At 44.0% G+C, this 21965-nt stretch overlaps 2 protein-coding genes across 3 annotated transcripts in view; one reads left to right on the top strand and one right to left on the bottom strand.

The window, feature by feature from the left end:
- FBXO11 (F-box protein 11) overlaps positions 1–7008 on the top strand; it is a 69726-nt gene extending 62718 nt beyond the window's left edge. For both annotated transcript variants that reach the window (XM_056486773.1, XM_056486774.1), the window contains exons 15-23: positions 557–679; positions 772–857; positions 1237–1313; positions 1418–1561; positions 2373–2483; positions 3645–3752; positions 4967–5075; positions 5493–5591; positions 5671–7008. In XM_056486773.1, coding sequence (XP_056342748.1) covers positions 557–679; positions 772–857; positions 1237–1313; positions 1418–1561; positions 2373–2483; positions 3645–3752; positions 4967–5075; positions 5493–5591; positions 5671–5800 — 987 coding nt within the window. In that variant the 3' untranslated portion in view covers positions 5801–7008. The remainder of the gene's footprint in view (positions 1–556; positions 680–771; positions 858–1236; positions 1314–1417; positions 1562–2372; positions 2484–3644; positions 3753–4966; positions 5076–5492; positions 5592–5670) is intronic.
- Positions 6975–21523, bottom strand: MSH6 (mutS homolog 6). The gene is made up of 10 exons (XM_056486772.1): positions 21258–21523; positions 19633–19835; positions 17200–17372; positions 13514–16052; positions 11317–11582; positions 10664–10781; positions 8462–8551; positions 7794–7948; positions 7445–7644; positions 6975–7131 (listed from the first exon to the last, which is right to left on the bottom strand). Exons 1-10 carry the CDS (start codon positions 21485–21487, stop codon positions 7050–7052), a joined length of 4056 nt encoding a protein of 1351 aa, XP_056342747.1. The 5' UTR covers positions 21488–21523; the 3' UTR covers positions 6975–7049.
- Positions 21524–21965: the final 442 nt, after the last annotated feature.

Genomic DNA, 21965 nt, shown 5'->3' with positions numbered 1-21965 from the left:
TCAGGTTCCTTTACGCAATACCAGATGTTCAGAAATATGTCTGTCTTTCTGCCAGAGGTTACCTAAGGTCCAGCTAATGCTGCAAGTGTTCAGCTTCATCTCTTCATTGAGTAAATTTAACCAGAACACTTCCTTCCCCTGACTGAGAAAACTGTTGTTTGACCTCTGGGTCCAGACGTGTGGTGGGGATAGTGACCTTGAGAGCCATACCAGTTTTTTTGTTCATCTGGGTGTAGGTTTGAGACAGGGCTTTCATATGAGTGCACATCACTGGGGAGGCACCTCTCCAACAGCAAGCAGACATTTACAAATACCACTGCAGAGCCTTGAAAAAGAATGATTTACATGCAGGGTGTTCTTTGTTTCATGGCAAATATTCAAAATCATGATATGCTGTTATTTAAAAAAAAAAAAAAAAAAAAAAAAAAAAGTGAAAAATGGAAAGGAATTACTTTGCTACAGTAAAGAAGTCAGGGTGAAAGGGATGGGTACAGCAGGAAGAAAAAGTATTGGTGATTAGCAGGTTTTCTTAACTCTTAAACCATCTTGTATTTAGCATGAAAAAGGACAAGGTGTGATTGAGGAAAACGAAGTTTACAGCAATACATTGGCTGGAGTCTGGGTGACAACAGGGAGCACTCCAGTCTTGAGGAGAAACAGAATACACAGTGGGAAACAAGTGAGTTTTGCTCTCTGGTTACAAGAAAAGAAAGTCCTGTGGTTTTATGCCTCATTACTTTGGAACTAATAATATAATTCTTGATGTGTTAGGTTGGAGTTTATTTTTATGACAATGGACATGGCGTGTTAGAAGACAATGACATCTATAATCACATGTACTCAGGGGTTCAGATAAGGTAACGTTTATTCTGATTTTTTGTCAAAACAGATGTAGCTTGTTATGTGCTCTATTGTGTCTTTTTAGCTGTTCTTGTCATTTTGCTTATAAAAATAACTTTTTCTGAAATCCAGTATGTCAGAATACTCTCTGCTTTAACCTACAAGAAAGTTACAAATACAGCCTGGGCACTGACTGGAGTATGTGGCTGTTGAAGTCTGTAAAGCTAAATTATGTTTGGAAAGAACTATATTTTACTAAGATTTTTAAGCAGTGAGATCCATGGGGCACTTCTTTGGAGGTGTTTGAGATGTCTGGCCTTGGGATATAGTAAATTACTATAAATTACTTCTTTTTAATGACCTTAAAATGACTTCTTTGCTTACATTTCACTCCAGAACTGGAAGCAACCCCAAAATTAGACGCAACAAGATCTGGGGTGGTCAGAATGGTGGTATTCTTGTCTATAATTCTGGTAGGTTTGTTTTTCATGTTTATCCAGAATTGTTTGTGTTCTGTGGTGTTATATTATAATCTCACTTATTATACTTCTTTCCCCCACCCTTCCTTCAATTTTAGGGCTTGGATTTATAGAAGACAATGAAATCTTTGATAATGCAATGGCTGGTGTATGGATTAAAACAGACAGTAATCCTACACTAAGAAGAAATAAAATCCATGATGGAAGAGATGGAGGCATCTGTATATTTAATGGGGGAAGAGGTAACTTTTTCCCTTACTGTTTTTCACTGAATATTCTGGATAAGAGTTAAATTTCAGTCTAAGCAGTGTTATTTTTAAAGTGCTCTTTAGAAACACAGCTCTTGTCTTCTGAAGTGATAAAATAGTTATAGTGAACATACCCTAAAATGCTTTTTAGCCTTAATTACATTAGTAATACTAAAATCTGTGGGAGGCAGAGAGGTAATTAATCTCATCCAAGATAACTGTTAGATTGCTGCTTAGGACAGTCCTTATATCCCATTTGCTCTTGTAAGCTTTGCCACTTGACTGAAACAGTGTTGGATTCAAATCATGTAATCAAAATCATGCACCTGAGCAGTTTAGGTTCTGCCAAGGTTCAGGGGGAAAAAGACCCACAGATCTTCAAGGAATCTTTTATATATTTGTAAATTCAGAAGTGATTTCTGTCTGAAATCCCCTGACTGTTTTAACTCAGCATTTTAAAGTAATCTTGTCCTATAACAAAAATGGCTTTGGCAGTCTGCTAATTTTAGAAAACAAGGAGAGATATTAGAAAAATTAGGAAAGCAGAAAAACTTAGTTTTCTGCAGTGGTGCCTATGATTGCAAATTCCAGGCTGTGTACTGAAAAAATACACTTCCAAAATTATACACTGAGAACTCCTTTAAACTGGTATCACTGATGTCAGTGCTGCTGTGCATATTCTCGAAATGAAAGGAGTTATTAGCAGGATTGTGACACATAAGATCCTTTGAAAATATTTCACATAAAGGTTACAGGTCAGGAAACACTCCCAAGTTCAAATGTAACATTTGTTGGTCTGTCATAGGTCTTCTGGAAGAGAATGATATCTTCAGGAATGCTCAAGCTGGTGTTCTTATCAGCACCAATAGCCACCCTGTGCTAAGGAAAAACCGAATATTTGATGGATTTGCTGCAGGTTTGTGCTGTTTAAATCAAATTTGGAAGCTAGGAGTGAGCTCTTAACAAAGTTTACTCTAGCTTCATTACCCATGGTTTTAAGAGACTGGAATATCCTTCAGTGTATTCTAAAAGAATTCAGAATTCCAAATTCTGAATTGTAGTCAGGGTGTATTTTCAGCAGTCTTGGAATTACAGCATGTTGAGAAATGACACATATTCTGTTTTCTCATTTTTTTGTGAAATATGTTTCATTATTTTATTTTAGAAGCAATTGGTAAAGTTGTCTAGGATATATTACTAGTTGGTGTGCTGGATGCTGGTATGAATATCTTATCACTGCTTTAAAACCTAGGAAACTGAGCAAATATACATTTTAAAGAGCTTTGAATTGCATCTCAAGTTCAACTTTCTCACTCCACAAAGTTGAAAAATTACAAAAATGAGCATTTATTGCTCGAAAAGAGATGAGGAATGTTTAACAGTGATTTTTTACAATTTTACTGTTTAATCATCACAGTTTCATACGTCTTGCATTCCATTCCATTTCATCTAAAATTGCATTCTTGAGTTTTCTCCCATCTTTCTTTCAGAAGAAGCAAGTTTTCTGAGAAGAGCCTCTAAAGGTGTTGTTTCAGTGTGGTGGGGGGGAAGGATAGGTTGCTGTCAAGAGCAGTCCCGGACAAATGACTTGGAAGACATGGGTTACTGATAAAAGCTAAGAATTAACGAAATGAATTTTAGGTGCCCATCTTCAGAACTTTTTAAAAAATATATTTTTAAAGGGTAAGGTATGTGCACAAGAACTTTCAAATGTACATGAAGATGACAGCTCCAAGCACTCAAAAATCATATCCCCTTTGAAAATAAACATGATCATAGTACCATTTTATTACCAGATAAACCAGTAGTGTGTTGTTCCTCCCAGAAACCATGCATGCCAGCCAGTAGCTATTTGAAAACATTCAAAGCAGCATTTGAACCTCAGTTTTATAACAAATTACAGTGCAGTTTTGTAGCTATGTAATTTTCCTTTCTTCCCCTTGAGTTTGTGACAGCTTATAAAAAACCCAACCAACCAACCAAGCTGTAGATTACAAGAGAAGAACAAATGCACAACCACCAGGGATTTAACTTTGCCACTCTCTTTTCTCTTCTTTGTTCCCCTGACCCACTAAAGGTATTGAAATAACAAATCATGCGACTGCAACATTAGAAGGCAATCAGATTTTCAACAACCGCTTTGGAGGTTTATTTCTAGCATCTGGTGTCAATGTCACAATGAAAGGTGAGCCCAAGTCCTCCTGGCTTGTGTTTGGTCACTTGTTTGGTGCTGGGTCTTAGGTTTATCATACTCTGTGGTTCACAGCTAGTACCACCTTAAGCAGAGTTTTGACTAAGTTTCAGCTGAAGGTAATGACCACATGTGTTAAGATTTAGATGCCTTCAAAGTTAACTTAAGGTTTTGCTGTCATATTAAAATTCTGTGATCAGCTCTTCTGTCCCAAAATCACTTCTGAGCTGTTTCCTTATCTTTGGCCCATCTCACACTCCAGTTCTGAGTGCAATGGAAGTGTCCAGTAAAGAAACAGGATCTAAAAATATGAACATTCACAATCCTGAACACTTTTTTTTTTAGAAAATATGAACAGTTCACATATATAAAATTCCCTTGTATAGTGGGGAAGTATGCATGAAACAGGATTCTCTTGGTTGAGATGGGCAGGGTGGTTTGAATGCCAGACAGTTCAGGAAGAAAAAGGTTCCATTTGCTGGATTTTTACATATTTGCCTGTAGCTGTTAAACCCTTTCCTGTGGATGATTTGCACCTCTTAAAACACAAGCTATGGCTCCCTGCTTCCCAGCACCTGGGCTTCCTGATGGCATCACTTGGTGCTCTGATGCTGCTGGGAGCGGGCAAAACTTTTTGAGGTGCACTTTGGGACCAGACAAAAGATCAAGTAGTTGAGTAACAGAGAGAATCAAATTAACTGTGCCTTGGACACATCTTTGAAGTACTGGAGTGGGTCAGACCTAATTACCACTTCCATTATGTTGGAAAGTACCTTATTCTTAAACTTTCTTGGGGAAAGAGCCATCCTTTTCCTCTTTCTAAGGGATATTTCAAAGGCATTATGGTAAATGAGAGGCTTTCAAACACATTGGGTTTCAGGCTCCTCAGCAGAAAACTTAGACCTGTTAGGAAGGCTTGTGTGTCTCTAAGCATTCATTAAGAGCCAAGTTCAAGAAGAGTATTTAAATGGAAGCTATCAGGTATTTCAAGCCACGTGTGCAAAGAGGAACAGTGTTACTTGCTTCAGGAGTGCATGGCACTCTGGTCACGCGGGCATTGAGGATTTTATATTCTTAAATGCCAAACTGAAGTGTGGGTATAGAACTAACTGTTCCTAATGGACCCTTTGCTTCAATGCCTCAAGGGAAAAAAATATAAAGTCATTGATCCAGATGTGATTAGTTCTGGATGTTTTTCCCCCCAACAGATAACAAAATAATGAACAATCAAGATGCCATAGAGAAAGCTGTCAGTAGAGGCCAGTGTTTATATAAGATCTCAAGCTACACCAGCTACCCGATGCATGACTTCTACAGGTAACAGGTTCTTTCCCATCCCCTACAGTAAGGCTTTCCAATAAACCCCTTTCTCTTCCAGCAAGGCCCCTAAGAACAGTCACTGGGTGTCAGTGAACACACAAACGAATGCTCTTCCTCAGCTGCAACAGAAGAGGATTTAACAAGTCCCCATTTTCTGGAATTGACTTTGGGCTTGAGGAAAAGAGATTGTTTCTGTGAACTTGAGCCCCAGGGATTGCACAGCACAACTGTGTTTGTGACACAAATAACAAAAAGTGTGCTGTGAAGTCCAAGTTTGTGTAAAATTCTCAAACTTTGCAGTCCTGTGCACCCTCTTTCCTTCAGTGCATTTCTGGCCATCCAGCCTCCTGGAGCATTTCCCTTGAGAGCTGGTCAGGTTTTGGTTCCTGCCTAACATGCTGCTTTTCCCTCCAGATGTCACACCTGCAACACCACAGACCGTAACGCCATCTGTGTGAACTGCATCAAGAAGTGCCATCAAGGACATGACGTAGAATTCATTAGACATGATAGGTATGTTTCCAGCCAGGGCGTGGGGCTGCTCCCAGAGCAGGAGGGAATGGCCACTAAGAGCTGTCTCTCTGTGTTGTAGGTTTTTCTGTGACTGTGGTGCTGGAACACTGTCCAATCCCTGTACGCTCGCCGGAGAGCCTACACACGATACAGATACACTATATGACTCTGCTCCACCTATAGAATCTAATACATTGCAGCACAACTGAATTCCTTTTCAGAAAGAAAGTCCTGCCATTCTAATATCATAACTATTAAAACTTTTTTTTTGGAGGAAGTTACACTTGCCCATTTCTGCAGAAAGAGACTGTATTAAAGCGGATGTGTGAGGTGTTGACACTATGGAGCTCAACCTACCAAAAAAGAAAGTGGCAATATGTTGACTCAGGATAACAGAACTGGGCGTTTTAGCATTACTGTGTAAACAAAGACTTTGAAGGGACAGAAGTGAAGAAAAATAAGCTGCAATTTTGTACAGATACCAACTTCTGAGAGCTGGTGTTTTTACAAGTAGCATTGAAAACGCAGTCCAATTTGCAGTAGTACTATTCTGTAGACAAGCAGCATTCTTTGTTGCTGCCTTTATGGACATGGGTACCAATTGCTTTTGTAACATGGTAAAAATGTGAGCTAGCACTTCTGCATTTCTTTTGATTTTTTAACATTTATTCAGATTGAGAAATATGATTTTAATGCTTTAATCTCATGTAGTTTGTTTCTAATTTCAAGCAAAAAATCTTATTGTACTTGAATGTGTCCTGTTTTGTTAGCACACCTAGACTTGCTGTAACTGTACTCATGTCCCAGTATGTACGTTCTTTCTATGAAAGAGAAAACACTAATCTTAAATTATATCCAGCAATTTTTCTGGTGTCCTCTGAAGTTAGAATAATCTCCTCCCCTGCCCCAGCAATAGTCTGTACTCAAACCACCCTAACAAAAGAAAGAAAAGCGAGTGTTTTAATGAGACTTCCTAGACTATAATGCACTATAAAACAAAGTACCCATGTAACTAAGTTTTGTGAAAGAAATTTTACTATGTTTTAAAGTACACAGTAGAAAGTCTCCTCAAAACAGTCTTGTACGTTACTCTGTTCATAGTTTTTTTTGAACAGTCTGGACATTACTTACATAACCTGCTGGAAATCACAGCAATTTCCTGCTCTAATGAAGCTGAGACAAGTATATATACAGCCCTATACAGTTTCATAGCTTTTTTCCATTTATGTGTATTGGTGACAGTGGGTAATCAACAGCCTGAAAGTGTATGCATGTACCATAACATCTAGACTTAATATATTGTGGAGTACTCAATAACCATTATGTAGAGGGTAGGTATGAATTAAAGGGTTTAATTTCCTAGGAAAGACAATGGAAAAATGGTCATTTTTAAAAAATAAAGTTTATTAGATCATAATGTTGTCTGTTCCCACCTTTTTGAGAAACCCGTGCGAGTTCCTAAAGCCGGTTGATCATCTCCATGAGTTTCCGAACTGCATTTGCATCACTGGTTGCTCCATCCACCACCTGGCACAGGTACCTGAGGGAATAACCACTTTTACTGACATGGACACTGAGGGGCAGAGTTTAAGATACCCATTCCTGCAACAGCTGTAGGAGACGTGGATGCTGGGCCTGGTTTAAAGGCTGCGAGCAGTGCCCCCCCAGCACCTCTGTGTGCAAATTCAGACTGGCAGTGACCCAAGGCTTAAAGTACTGCTCATCATATCTGCCCTCACAAAAGCAGCTGTAACTGCCTCTCGTGCTGTGACTGAGTAAAAGCCACTGCCTAAATATTAAAATGGGTTCCTATAAGCAATTTGCAACTTAGATACAGAAAGCCAGGGCCTTACCTAAATATTCTCAGTGACAGAGTTGTTTTTTCAAACTCTTTGGCTTTTCTGTGCCCCTGCTGAATGACCTCCTCTGGAATATCTGCAAGTCTTGCCGCATTGAAGCCGTAGCTCTTTGGGCAGGCTCCTTCAATGAACTTGTACAGGAACGTAATTGTTTCCTGACTTGGATCTTCACTCTCATTTTCAACCATGCATGCCTGGGAAGAGCAAATCACAAGTGAGAGTTTGCAATACTGACCTGCAGCCTAAGAAATGCATGGGATATCATGTCCTGTTCTCACAAGACCGGTTTGTCGGGGCAGAAGAGCACAGCAAAGCAGGAGAAATGCCGTGCTGACACACGTACCATGTGGCCCAGGCGCACGGCCCCGCTGTGGGAATGGTCCTCCACCAGGGAGTGGTAGTGAGTGGAGAAGAGCGTCCGGCAGCGGATCCTCTGCGCCAGCTCCTTCACCACCGCGCTCGCGATGGCCGTGCCGTCAAACGTGGCCGTGCCTCTGCCTGGGGACACAACAGACAGCTCTGGCACCCAGCAACACCGGGGCACAGTCCAGTCATCCACAGCTCACATGCTGCTGGAGACACAGACGCCCTACAGACAAATGCAGCAATGCATTGCCAGTGTTTGTTTTTTCCCCTCCCATGAGAGGAGGTGAGAGCCATCTCTGGGAAGTGACCAGAGAATTGGCCCCAACAATCACCCTCCTCTGCACTGCAGAAAAAAAGATCTTTCTGCTCTCCTGAGGTTTGCTGCAAGTAATTATGCAAAGGAAAAGCAGGAAACCACAGCTGGAAATAGGGTAATAATGACTGTGGGTGGGAGGTGGTGATGAGTTCCCAGGGCACCCAAGATGTGTTCATGTTAGAGAGGCTGAGACACCAGTTAAACACCAGCAGCATTATGATGAAACTGGCCCTGTGTGCTTGGCTGCCATTCAGACAGCCCAAAAACCTTGCAGCCAGTCTTTCATCCCTCAGATTTAGCTTCCATCTATTACAAAATAGTCTAATTACCCAGTTCATCCACGAGAACAAGGGAATGCTCTGTTGCATGCTGCAGAATGCTGGAAGTCTCACTCAATTCAACAAAGAAGGTACTTTCACCTTTAAAGGAAATGACAAAAAAAAAAAAAAAAAGCCATGAAGTAGTCAAATACATGAGAACCACAACTAAAACCTCATTTAATCTGCACTAGAATCTTGGTTAAGCTAAAGTGAAACTCAGTAGCAAACTGAAGATGAGCAAAAACATGACACTGTTTTTCCAGTGTGAAAACAGCAGGTTCCCATTCACCATTAAAAGTAAGTTTTGGCTGTACTCCTTTAGAGTACAGATATAGACAGAGGCACAATTAAGTTTTTAGGCCAACACACCTGCTTAACTTAATAGCACCAGTCAAAAATAACAGCTGGACAAGAAGAGGGGCACAAAAACTACAAGATGGGGAAAATTTTTGTCCCTTTCTTGCTCTAAGTGCACAGGACAGGCCAAAGGTGTGTGTGGCCTTCCAGTCAAAAAACAAGAAAAAAATCAGAGAGACTGGAATTACCGGTTTGGTTGTGAGGTCACAAGGGAACAATTTGGCTAATAAAGGCTTTATTTGTCCTCAAATGAAGTATGGCAAAAGCAATATTCTGCTGCTAAGGCTTGAGCATCTCATGGGAGTTTCAGCAACCCAGATAATACAAGGCCTGAAATTTACACCTGAAATTGGTTTTAGCAGATTATGAGCAGAAGTACACAATTATTCACAACCCTCCACATGATAAAGCCACAGTTAAAAAGCTGGGATTTACTTGTTCTTTGTGGGGATCACTACAAATAATCACAAGTAGCAGCAATTAATGCAATTTATTCCATTAAAGGCAAGCATTTATTTTCTGTATTCATGCTGCATGAGCACTGCTTTGCTCTAACATAAGTTTTCCAATATGAATTATTGAGCAGTGTCCACCAATCCTGATTTTCTGCATTTATTTAAAGAAATTACCAGGATTTAATATGTTTTCAATGATATTAAAGAATAACCATTTATTCTTTTCAGAAAATGAAGCCCTAAAATTATATTACTGAAAAGATTAACTTCATAAAAGTCCCACTTACATCCATTACAAAGTGACTGCCATGGAACTTCTGCTGTGCTTTCCTATCTACACAGTGTGCATCACAAATGCATCAAGAACAGATTTCAAAACTCTTTCTGTGCAGTGTTCATCCTCACGATGTGAGATGTCAGAAATAGTTATCAGTTAATTGAAAAAAACTGAAAATGCTACATTTTGCTAGACCATCGCTCATGAAAGAAGGGCCCTTCTCATCTCTACCATAAGCACTTAAGTATTCTTCCACACTTTTGATTCCTTCTTGTGAAATTAAACAAAATGGAGACAAGCTGGGGAAAGAAAGCCTTAATAATATTCTCTAGCTGCAAAGAAAAGCCTTGATTTTGGGAAGTGTAAATATTTTTTTTTAATTAAGAACTCAGAATGATTCATTTCCAAATTCCTTCTGTGCAGCAAGTTCAGTGGGCTTAATTCCTTTCATATTCACTGACCCACATTTTTCAGCAGAGAGATCACAGGAAATCTCTGCCCTCCTTAAATGAGCAGTGATAGTACTCTTATCACAACACTAATTTTATTTTTCTAGCCCAGTGGCACTTTGCCCATCACCACTGGCAGACTTTACCATTTCACTTGTCATGTCATCCTCCACTTGTGTCTTCCTCTCCATTGAAGGAACAAAATACTCCAAGAACTCTCAACTACTGCTTCCAAGGAGGATATCTGACTCTCTTCCTCATCAGAAGAAATCAAACATAAGGCATTCTGATTGAAACAAGGGACTTCTATAGTCCTTGCAAGGTAGAAAAACAAGTCCTGTGCAACAGCTTCACTATCCTATTTCAGAACACTTAGAAAAAGGTATAAATGAGAGAATATAATCAATTCTACAAAAAGATACTCCTCAGACTTGCATCCAGCTGGGAGTTAGGCTTTTAATATTAAAATTCAATTAGGAAGTAATCTCGTGAGTCTGTCAAAAATTGAATGGGGACACACATGAAAAAAAGCCTCAGTGCAATCCTGTCTCCACTCTGAAGAAGAGAGGAGTGCCCAGCTCTGCCTGGAAAACACTGTCCCCTTTCCACCCTGCCACTCAAGGCAGGCAGAAGGCTGGTGGCAGCAGCGCTGTGTGCAGTGTCAGACACTCACCGGCCATGATCCTGTCGGAGGCGCCGAGCCGCGTGAACACGCGGTCGATGGGCGTGAGCCTGCAGGCTTCCGCGGGCACGTAGCACCCCAGCTGGGCCATGACCACCAGGAGACCAGCCTGCACAGCAAACAGGGACACTCACATCTGCACTGCTGCTTGCAGCTCCAGTGCCACACACAGCGAGGCCACGAAGCTGTGTTTCCCCTGAAACAGGGACTGGAGTACATAAAGCTTCCCGCTGCTTTAACAGCTCCAGGCTGCAGCAGCGTCATCTCTGGCACGGCTGAGCTACTCTGAAAGCCTTCAAAACACAAATTATCACAGCAAGCAGTGTTCATACTGCAACCTCCCTGCTGATCTCTAGATTCATCTTGTTCAACCTGCAGAAGCATCTTTTGCCAGCTGATGCCAAGTCCTGGGTAAGTAACTTGAAAAAGATAAACAGTACTCAATCACTTTTTCCTCTCCAAGGACAAACAAAACATCCCTCCCTAAAGCAGAAAATCTGTCTGAACATGGGCATTTTCTACCAGCCTGTGCAATGGTACATACCCTGAAGCCCACTTCTGGGACCTGCTGTGACCCCCATGAGAGCCAGGCCCTGCAGTTCCTTTACCAAACCCCACAGTACCCTGGAACACGTGACACTCACCTGTCTCATGAGTGTAGATTTGCCACCCATGTTGGGGCCAGTTACCAACACACAGGAGGCCTCACTGCTGCTGCCCTCCTCCTTGCTGCCAATTACAATGTCGTTGGGAATGAAGTCATCCCCAAAGAAAGTTTTTGTGATGCACGGATGGCGGGAGTTTCTGAGTTCCAGGAAGGGAGGAGCATTATCCATAGGCAGCAGGATTTCAGGTCGGCACAGGGGTCCATCTCCACCCTGACTGTAGTGAGCAAGGGACATCAACACATCTAGAAAATTAAGGGAAATTCCAGTCAGTCACACTTTCAGATTTCTTCATTTACTCATTGAACAGAAATTTTCTAGAAACAATTTTCTATTTTATTCCATTTTCCTCATAAGGGAAACACCCAAGAACAAGTAAACACCCAGAACAAGTAAAAGGTGGGAATACTTACAGTGTGTTTCCTCATTCTTTCCAGATTTCTACAGATGTCAAGATAAAAACACTCCCCTATAGTTATTTTAGTTAAGTCTTTAACACACCACTTAATTTCAAAAGTACATGCATAAAATACTATTTTCTTCCTTTTTTTTTTTCCAATTTAGAACAAGTAAGGTGGAAACCAGTTTCTGTGACAGTGAGTTACTTTGTGAAGAATCCTAATTCTGCTTGAAAGTCTGTTGGTCCAGCAGAAAACAGCAGCAGAATACCCTCAATTAGCTGAGCCCTGAGGTTCTAAAAGCTGATCACCTACACAATGAGACTGTTTATAATTTTAGAGACTTTATGTACACACATTACAGCTGAGCCTGGACACTGAAGTCCCCTCTGCTGGGAACCAATTCAGCACTTGCCCTGGGCTGTGGTGTAGCTGATGTGACTGCTTCCCAGCTCTCCCAGCAAATCCATTCCCAGCCAACACTCCCTGCCTGCCCTCCCTTTTCTGCTCTAGTGGCATTCAGAAACAAAGAACAAAGACCTCTCAGAGTGCTTCATCTTAGCAGAAAATGCACAGGACAGAAGTATGCCAGTCCTGAGAAGGGAATGCAAGAGATTGTTCTATGTCAGAAATTTAAGGACAATTTGGGGAAGCCTTCTTAGTAGACTACCTTCTTCAAAGCTTGACACTGAGCACTTTCATTTTTAAAGGATGCCCAGAAAGCTTCCAGCTCAGATGGAAAGGAGCACTAATCCATACAGAAGGCTCAGGAAGCAGTGAGGACCACCAGGCTACACTGAACTTGGCTGCAGATCTACAACCACACAACAGGAATGAAGGAAGAGTTCGCAAACAAGGCCCAGCAACTGTCCTGCTGTTTAGCGACAGGAAGTAAACAGGGAATCACAGCTAATTATCAAAGCTGTTACCACAATCAAGAGCTTTCAAATGACAAGTTAAGAGCTGGCAACAAGCTCCCCAGATCAGATTTCATCACCACAGGGGTAGTTTCACTGTGTCAGTGTGTTGGGTTGATGTGGCCATAAATGTCTATTCTATCATCATCTGTTGAAGCTGGGTGGGGCAGTGATTCCTTATCTCCATGGCACATACCATCTGCTAATGGGCCATCTTTAAACCAGCTGGGGCAATCACCTTTATCTGTTCCACAACCCATCCTCCCTCCAGGAAGATATCATCTGCTGCTGGCCCATTGAGTCCCACTGTGTGACTGATAAAATTACATCATCCCACTGGGAGATGCTCCAGCCAGGGGGAGGAGCCAAACCTTTCCTACCTAGATAAAAAATGATATTTTGGACAGCAAGTTATCCTTCTTTCCACTGGATTCCAGAGGAGAAGCTGGACCTTTCCACATCATCCCTGGACTTTTGAGGAAGGCTGCACCCTTCTACAGGAGCACTGCTTCAGCTGAACCACATCTGCCACTGCAGGAGGATGCAGCCACCATTTAATGGGACTGTACCAACACCCTGACTGACTGACAGGGTGTCAGGTTGTATTCTGATTCTGTCAGGGTTGGGATTGTTTTTTGTACTACTGTATTTCCATTTTAATTTTCCTAGTAAAGAACTGTTATTCCTAATTCCCATATCTTTGCCTGAGAGCCTCTTAATTTCAAATTTATAATAATTTCGAGGGAGGGGGTTTACATTCTCCATTTCAAAGAGAAGCTTCTGCCTTTATTGGCAGACACCTGTCCTTCAAACCAGGACAGTCAGAAGGACAGCTCTTACCCAGCCAAAGAAAGCTCTTACCCAGCACAGCCATGCACTCCACAGCTGTCTGCCAGTCCCTGCTGTTCTTGTCAAAGTTGTAGAAGAGGCGCCTCATGCAGTCCTTGAGGGCGGCGTCGCGGCGCTCCTCGGCGTTCACCATGGCAGCCAGCATCTTCTCGATCTCCTTGGTCCAGTAGCGCTTGTAGCCCTTCCTGCTGGACCTCAGCTCGTACTCCTCGGGCAGGTTACGAGACACGGCGCTCTCTGGGATTTCCATCTGGTACCGGTTCTTGCCTGTCCCCCAGTACTGCACGGATTTGGACCCCAGCAGCTTGCGCTGCTGATCCAGGTACTTCCGCAGATCTTCCTCGACAGCTTTGATATCCTGCAGTGCTCCGTCATAATCGGGGTCAAAACCTGCCTTCGGGGTAATCACTCCTGTCTTCCGAGCCTGGTTGTGATCAAAGGCAGTGTCCCACCTTGTGAGCTCTGCACTCAGGTCTGGGAAGCGGCCGTCGGGATTTGTGGCTTTGCGGGTGACCAGCTGCTTCAGGACTCTGGATTTGAAGTCGCTGGCAACCTCCTCCATGACATCGACAATCTCATTCATTACTTTGAATCCCTCCAGGGCAGACAGAAAGTCAGCGATTTTCTTTTTGCTGTATTTGAGCTCTTCGTAGAAGATGGCCCTGCTGTCAGGATGGTTCTGGCTTTTGAGTGGTGACCCGATGCTGTGAATTTTGCTGAGCAGCCTTTCCAGGTCAGGCAGTTTCTTGAGGGACTCACTGACTTCAGACATTTTATCTGGCACTGCCAGGAGGTCCTCGACAGCATCCAAACGATCGTTGATGGATTTAGGATTACAAAGCGGAGCGCAGAGCCACTGTTTCAGGAGTCGCTTCCCGAATGGTGTACAACAAGAATCAATCCTTTCCAACAAAGTACCTTCTATGGTTCCATTGGTTCCGTTCTGCAGGACTTCCAAGTTCATCAGGGTGACTCCATCCAGCACCATCCGCTGGCCAGTTCTGGCAAACAAACTACTTGAACTCATGGTTCTGGCAGTAGCAATATCCACAGGGACATACTCCTCAAAGTTTGCCTGTGATAACAGCTCCTGATCAATCAGACATTTTTTGAGATAGAAGACACATCCCCCAAGAGCTGACAAAGCTAATTCACTGTTTTCACCAGGAGTCAATCCCAGGGAGTCACTCTCTGAAGTCAGAGATTTGATTACAGAGGGCAGAGAACATCCATTTTCAGAATTCTGCTTCTCCTTGAAATATCCTTCCTCAAGAAGGACTTTTAGTGTTTTGGACGCATTCCAGAACTGGGAACCCGAGGTCAGCCCTTCCTGAATGCAAGAAATAAGTGAGCCCTTCAGTATCTTCTGCGTGTCCACTGACAGATTGCCCTTCTCAAACAGCACCTGCACAGGGCTGTAATGAGCTACCAGAGTCCTAAACCTGGAGCAGTGGCGGTCGTCTGGGAACTGGCCAACGTGGAACTTGCCCACGGAGGTGTCGACGAAGCAGACCCCGTAGAGGCGCGTCCCGGCCGAGTCCTCCTTCTCCTTGACGCACAGCAGGAACTTGCTGTGGTTCTCGGAGGGGTCGCAGTCCATGACGCTGTAGGTCTGCGTCCCCTTGGTGATGATCCTGCAGATCTCCCGGCGCACCACCTTGTCAAACCTGCTGGAGTGGCCCGCGGACTTGCAGCGCGCCTCCATCATTTCGGGCGTTTCCGTCTGCTCCACGCGCGCCACCTTGTAGCCCTTCTGCACCAGCACGTCGGAGAAGCGGCCGAACGCGGTTTCTGGAAAACCCGAGTGGGCCCAGGTGCCCTTCATAAAGATCAGGCCCAGCTCATTCACGCCAGTGACTGCGTCCATGTGATACAACTCGTAGAACTTTCCAACCTTGTAGCAAATCACGGCGTCGAAGTTCTGGCTTTTGAGCTGCCACCACCTTCGCACGCCAGGCGTGCACTTGTTGAGATAATCCTCAGGCACGTACAGAGTACAGGGGTCGTAATCAGGGTCACCCTGACGCCTCCTGCGCGCATCTCTCCTCTTCCCTTCTTGCAGCCAGTCAAGCTTTTCGTGTTCCCACACTGAGAAGCCACCAGTGCTTCCACTGCAAGCATTTGCTTGAGATTCAAAACTTTCAGGTGCTGCAAACGATGTCAGCTTAGACTTGGCTTCTGAAGAGACTGTTGCTGCTCTTTTGGGAGTTTCAGAACATCCATTTCCCAAGCTACTCCTTTTAGCAGGCTTTTTCACCTCTCCTCTCTTTCGTTTAGAAGGGACTTTTACGGGGCTCTCTGCAACACTCTCTGTCTCTGTGTCAGAAGACTCATTTTCATCCACCCCACTACTGGCTTCCTCACTGCTTGCTGCTTCTTTCCCATCAGGCTTGAACTCCGCATCAGAGCCATCGTGGTCACTGTCAGAATCCAACACTCTCCTTCTCTTGGCTTTTACAGCTCTTTCCCTGCTCATCACTCGCTTATTGCTTTTCACATCCTCCTCACTATTGCAGTCTTCACTGTCGCCTGAGGCATTTTCACTCATCTCCTGGAAAAATAAATTATTTTGTCTGTAGATAATTCTGGCTACAAAGATACTGCTGCATAAAGAAGTGCAAAAATGTACATAGGTACACAGTACCTATGATGCTTCAAGCAAGAGACAGCAGAGCCACAGCCAATTTCACCTACCTTAAGAGAACTCATAACGAATTGCTACTGGCCAGTGGCATAATTATTCTTATTTGTGCTCTTTAGAGACTCATCCATTACTGTGCATACGTGATGCTGATTAACAAAGCATTTAAACTACACAAAAAAGAATATGGCATGTGCAGGAGAAAGAAAAGTAACTCCATTATTTACCTTTTCAGCCTCAAACTTTAATGGAAAACCAGCAGTGGAGTGAGTACAAAGTGCCACTGCATATAACACAATGCCTAGCCTAGAGTGGCACCTGTCCCTCAGGACACTGTCACACTGGAGACTGAGTCAATGAGGAGCTAAGGGAAACCACCATCCCACTGACAGTTTCCTCATACCATTCCTCTCCAAAGAAATCTATTCCAAGACTATGTGCTCATATGGTGCTATGAAATAATAGCTGAATTAACGCAACATGAATACAATACAATAAAACATCAATTTTTAGTTACTCCACCAAGACTGGTGTTAACAGTGCGAGAACTGGCATTTTAGTGCTACTCCACGAGATGAGGGTGGGCTCCAAAAATTCAATTTAATGCCTTAGATGAGTAGTCAAAAAGCGAAAAATTTATGCATTAAGACACACTAAAACTTCAGACTTCAAACTTAGGGCAACTTGGACCATGATAGAGAAGATAAAATGATGCACCAGAAAAAAGCATTTCCGAGTGAAAAAGTAGGTCACCATGGAATGATGAGTGAAGAGAGTCAGAGAAGTTAAGTAGATTCAGAGGTCAGTCCTTACCACACAGAACACCAAAGAGACTTGTCTTTCCAACTAGAAAAGATGGGAGACCAGCATATGAACTGACAACACAGAAGCAGTACAAAAAAAGACATATGGATACATATGTGTGCAGGATTAACAAGGAGATAAACTGTGATTACAGTACCAGAGAACTGCAGGATAGTCCCTGCTTAGTTCCAAGTCACAGCCTCCAAGTTCTAGCAATATTTCTGCCAATTACAGCAATTAAGAAACATTTTACCTCCACTTCTTCCTCTTCCTCCTCTGTGTCTGAAGGTTCATTGCATACTGCCAGTTCAAGCCTCTTGGTTTTATCTTTGCTCATGGCATCGTCTGCCAGCACCATGGCTCTTTTAATTTCAGGCTTTGTGCTGTAAAACATACCTCCCTTCATCGTCTCCCCATCTGATGAACCTGTAAAAACCACAGATTTGTTAGGAACTGATGAACAGTGTTCATAGTTCACTTTTAAAAGCGTTCAGGCAACTAACATTCATATTCGGATAACTGAACTTTTGTGCTGCTACCACTCATTCCCACCACATCTTAAATACAGCAACTTATCACTCCTTCAGGCTGATAAACTACCCCTGGGGAATGTATACACACTCACAAATGAAATGCCTACCTACACCAGCACTTGAAGAACTGCTTCTATTTCTGTAACTCATTAGCACATGTGAGCACTCCTAAGCTGAGCTCTGAACACCCTCACACTGACTGTAGTTAGTACTGAATTTAGCACCTCACACTGGCAGCCAGCACAGTCCTGACTGAGACCACAGGGCTATTTCAGCAATGACAGCTAAGTTCAACCAGTTATCTTCACTTTCTAGACACAAGCCACCTATGGCACAGACCTCAAAGCTCTGCTGGCCTCCAAACTGCTGCTCTAAGTGCAGCCAGGCACCCAGCCCAGCCCATTAGCCAGATTAGCTGATGGCCAATCAGGCTGGCCACTCAGCCTGACACTGCAGGGCAGGGAACAAAGCCTGCTATTAATAGCTGCTCCATTCCCTCACCCTCTTGCACAGCCCCCGAGCACCACAGCTCCTCCTGCACATGACACAAACCCAAAGCCAACCAATCTACAGACTGATTTCAGGTCCCATCATCCACCACTACTGACTGAAGCTTCAGCTCTAAACCAGTGGCAGACAAAGGCAGCAGACTTGGAAGAGGCCAAATACCCCAGAAACAACTCAAAATTCTTACTCACAATCAACTCTGAGTTTGCAGCAGCAAAGCAGAGAGTTACAAGCAGCTGCTTCAACAGCACGAAGGCAACAATCCAGACCTCCCTTATGGTTCTCCAACTGCAATGGGGCAGTCTAAAAGTATTTTGCATTAATATTAAATGTGACTGAACAATGTCAAGAGAAAAATCTTCTCATATAATTGATCTGCACACTCAACACCTGAACATTCACTTAACCAACAGCTATGCACCTCCACTTCTCCATGCCCACCTGTTACAGGTCTGGCACTCTGCTGTCTGCATTTGCTCAGGTACAAAAAACAGTGCAACCGAAGAAATGTCTCCATTTCCTCACCCAAAGAATCTAACACTCTTCCTTTGTGTATAAAGACGCTTTTTGTTTGAATTTAAAGCAAACCAGGTATTTTAAGTATTTTTACTCTGTTCTGCATTCAACACTTTTCCTGTGACAGATGTCTATCTGTGCTTAAACTTCTTTTTCACAATTTTCTTTGGGTTAACAGATTCATTCCCCTTACCTGTATTTGCTTCTAAATGCAACTGCAAACTCTTAAAATACTTTGATTGTTTTCAAATACTTTCAGGAAAGACACATATAACCACGGACCAATTTACTTGCAATAAATTATGATAATACTCATAGCAATAACATTACCTTTTTAATTTATAAACTATGGCTGAAGTGCAGTACACTGAAGTATAGAGGAGACAAAAACAAGACAGTTTACGGCCAATGATTTAGCTTTCAGCAACAATAAAATTATGAAAAAAGGGAAAAATGGATTATGATTGTTAAAGAGGTGAGATTTATTACACAAAATGTTAAGCCTTGATTATATTTGATTATCACTAGTTAGCCATGTAATTTCTTCAGTATCACAAACACCAACTCTGACCTGTAACTACAAGCACTGCCCTCACCAACATTCAACTCTCAAGCTATATATTTTATTTACAAAACTGCTGCACTGCTGAGAAGAAACACTGCAGCAGAATTAATTTTTTTTACCCAATATTCTGGGCCTAGCCTTTTAATTCTGGATATACTGCAGTTCTTAAACAGCTGCTTAAGAATTGGGTTTGACACTCCTAACATTTTAAGGATTTCAGGGATAAATCTGGAAATACTGGATTTGTCTCTTACATAATTTTTATACTGATGGGAGAAATAAAGGAAATATCTCTAAAACATTAGCAAGCTTTAAGTTTGCTTAATTAGTTGTTCTAATCTAAAAAACAGAAGGGCTTAGTGTTTTATGTTTCAAGAACTGTATAAATACAAATGTACCCATAACACTCAAAACTGGTCACTTACAAAGCACAAAACATGCTCAATTCTACTCTTGGTTTTGCTGCTCTTTCTCTGTGGAGAAAAATATATCCTATGTTCCAAGACCGTAATTCCAGAACAAGTGACATTTTTCATTTTCAACCAATTTTGTTTCTATCTCTTACCTTTATATGGCTTCAGGTATTTAACACTGATCCAACCCCTTGTAGGGCTGTCATCAAAGAACTGCACGTGGATTCGAGTGGATTTTCCTTTTCCTCTGACTATTGTTCCTTCAGTGGGGTGATTGTATATGAGACACGGCCACCAGGGATAACCTTCCATCTTGGCCCACACCAAGTCCCCAGGAGAATAATCACAGGAGACACTGCAGAGAGGACAAAGGTGTAATTAAAGGAACACAAACATTTGTAACAGCTCTCTTCATAAATGTTCTGCACACTGCTGCTGAGCATTTTGCCCTCTCATGGTATTTGGAAGCCTCCCATGGGGTGCATCCTGGATTACACAGTTCTTAAAACCACCACCAACACTTCTTAAACTTTTTTGATTTGCTCCTCCAAGCTCTGCCATATCCCCACAGAGATAAAGCTTTATCATAAAATGGTTTGGATTGGAAGGGAACCTAAAGATCACCTAGTCCCACTCCCCTGCAATGCTCAGGAACACCTTCCACTAGATCAGGTTGCTCAAAGTCCCATCCAACCTGGCCTTGAACACTTCCAGGGATGGGACATCCACAGCTTCTCTGGGCAATCTGTGCCAGTGTCACACCAGCATCACAGTGAAGAATTTCTTCCTAATATCTAATTAGACTCACTCTCTTTCAGTTTGAAGCCATTCCCCCTTCTCCTGTCACTACATGCCCTTTTCCTGTAGAAACCAATTTTCACCAGGCAACTAAGGAAAAGAGTAAGACTTAAAAAACCCTCAGGCTACAAAAAATGAATAAACTCTACCTGCGCTGCAAAGCAGCTGACACAGCTTTTATTTGCTCTCTCCTCCTCCCCAGATTTGACCCCAGCCACGGCCACAACCAGTGACACACGTGGGACACTTGCCACCGTTCAGCACAAAAGAGACACGGAGCTCCTGGAGCAGGTCCAGCAGAGGCCAACAGAGATGATTATGGGGATGTCTTTTAAGAGGAAAGGCTGAGGCAGCTGGGCCTGCTCAGCCTCGAGAAGAGATGACTGAGGGGACTTCATCAATATGTATCATTATCTAAATGAGGGGTTACCAAGAAGATGGAGCCAGGCTTTCCTTGGTGGCACAAGCATTCGGACAAGACACAAAGGGCAGAAAGTTCCACACGACAGAACTTCTTAACTGTGTGTGCGACTGGAACTGACTGTCCAGAGAGGTGGAGTCGCCCTCACTGGCGATATTAAAGCTGTCCGAGCACAGTCCTGTGCCGTGCGCTCTGGGATGACCCTGCTCGCACCGGGAGGTTGGGCCAGACGCCTCGCTGTCCCTCCCAGCCCGGCCCACTGTGTCATTCTGATACAGCACGGGAAAGCAAACTTAAAACACGAGGGCACCACCGCTTCCGAACAGCAAACGCCACCACTTCCGAACAGCAAACCCCTCCGCACGCCCCGGCCCCGAAGGTGTCCCACTGTCCCGCCGGGAGCACAGGCCGCTGCGGGCCCGGCCGGGCACCACATCCAGGGAATGGGCAGCGACGGGGGGACAACGACGCGGACACGGCGCGGGCCCCGCTGCCACCGCAGCTCTGTCCCGCCTCCCCTCCCCTCCTCTCCTCTCCCCGTCCCGTCCCCGCCGGTACCTGGGGCCCTTGGCGGCCGCGCCGCCCCCCGCGCCCTTCTCCCCGCGCCGCGCCGCCGCTCGGCCCGCCCCGCCCGGGGGGCTGCCGGCGGCCTGCAGGCCATTCCGCTCCCCCGAGGCGCGGCGGGGCTCGCTGCGGGGCTCGCTGCGGGGCTCGGCTCGGGGCTCGGCGGCGGCCGGCGGCGGGGCGGCCTTGGAGAAGAAGCGAAGCAGGGTGCTCTGCCTAGACATGGCCGCGGCGGGAGCGCGGGCCGCGCTGCGCGCCAAACCCGCCGGGCGAGCGCCTGGCCCCGCCCCGCCCGCCCTCAGCCGTGGCGGGAAACGCTGAGGGAGGGGAGGGCCCGGCCCGCCTGTCACCGCGGGCCCCGGTGGTGCCAAACGTGCAATATCGAAAAAGTTCCGAAAGATGGGTGTTCTCCGATGTCTGATCTTCGTATGCTTTCCAGCCTGGTCAGCAGGAAGGGAGATTTTAGAAACAGCAGCTAAGGAGCGGTCCCAGGTGTCAGTATAACAAATCACTTGTGGGTGGAGTTGCCTCGTTAAGGTTCAGGGCTCGGGGTGATCCCCGACCTCGGGGAGGTTCACAAAGCCGGGGGAGAAGGATGCGCTGCTGGTAGTGAAAGAATAAACAAGTTATGGGCCACAAGGACATTTGGCAGGACCCCAAAACTAAAAAGACAACTCAGCAACTGTGCTGAACCAGCTCCAG

Source organism: Oenanthe melanoleuca, chromosome 3 (genome assembly GCF_029582105.1).
Source record: "Oenanthe melanoleuca isolate GR-GAL-2019-014 chromosome 3, OMel1.0, whole genome shotgun sequence".
Classification (NCBI taxonomy): Eukaryota; Metazoa; Chordata; class Aves; order Passeriformes; family Muscicapidae; genus Oenanthe; species Oenanthe melanoleuca.
Note: the sequence above shows the minus strand (reverse complement) of the source record. Positions and strands in the feature narration are given on the sequence as shown.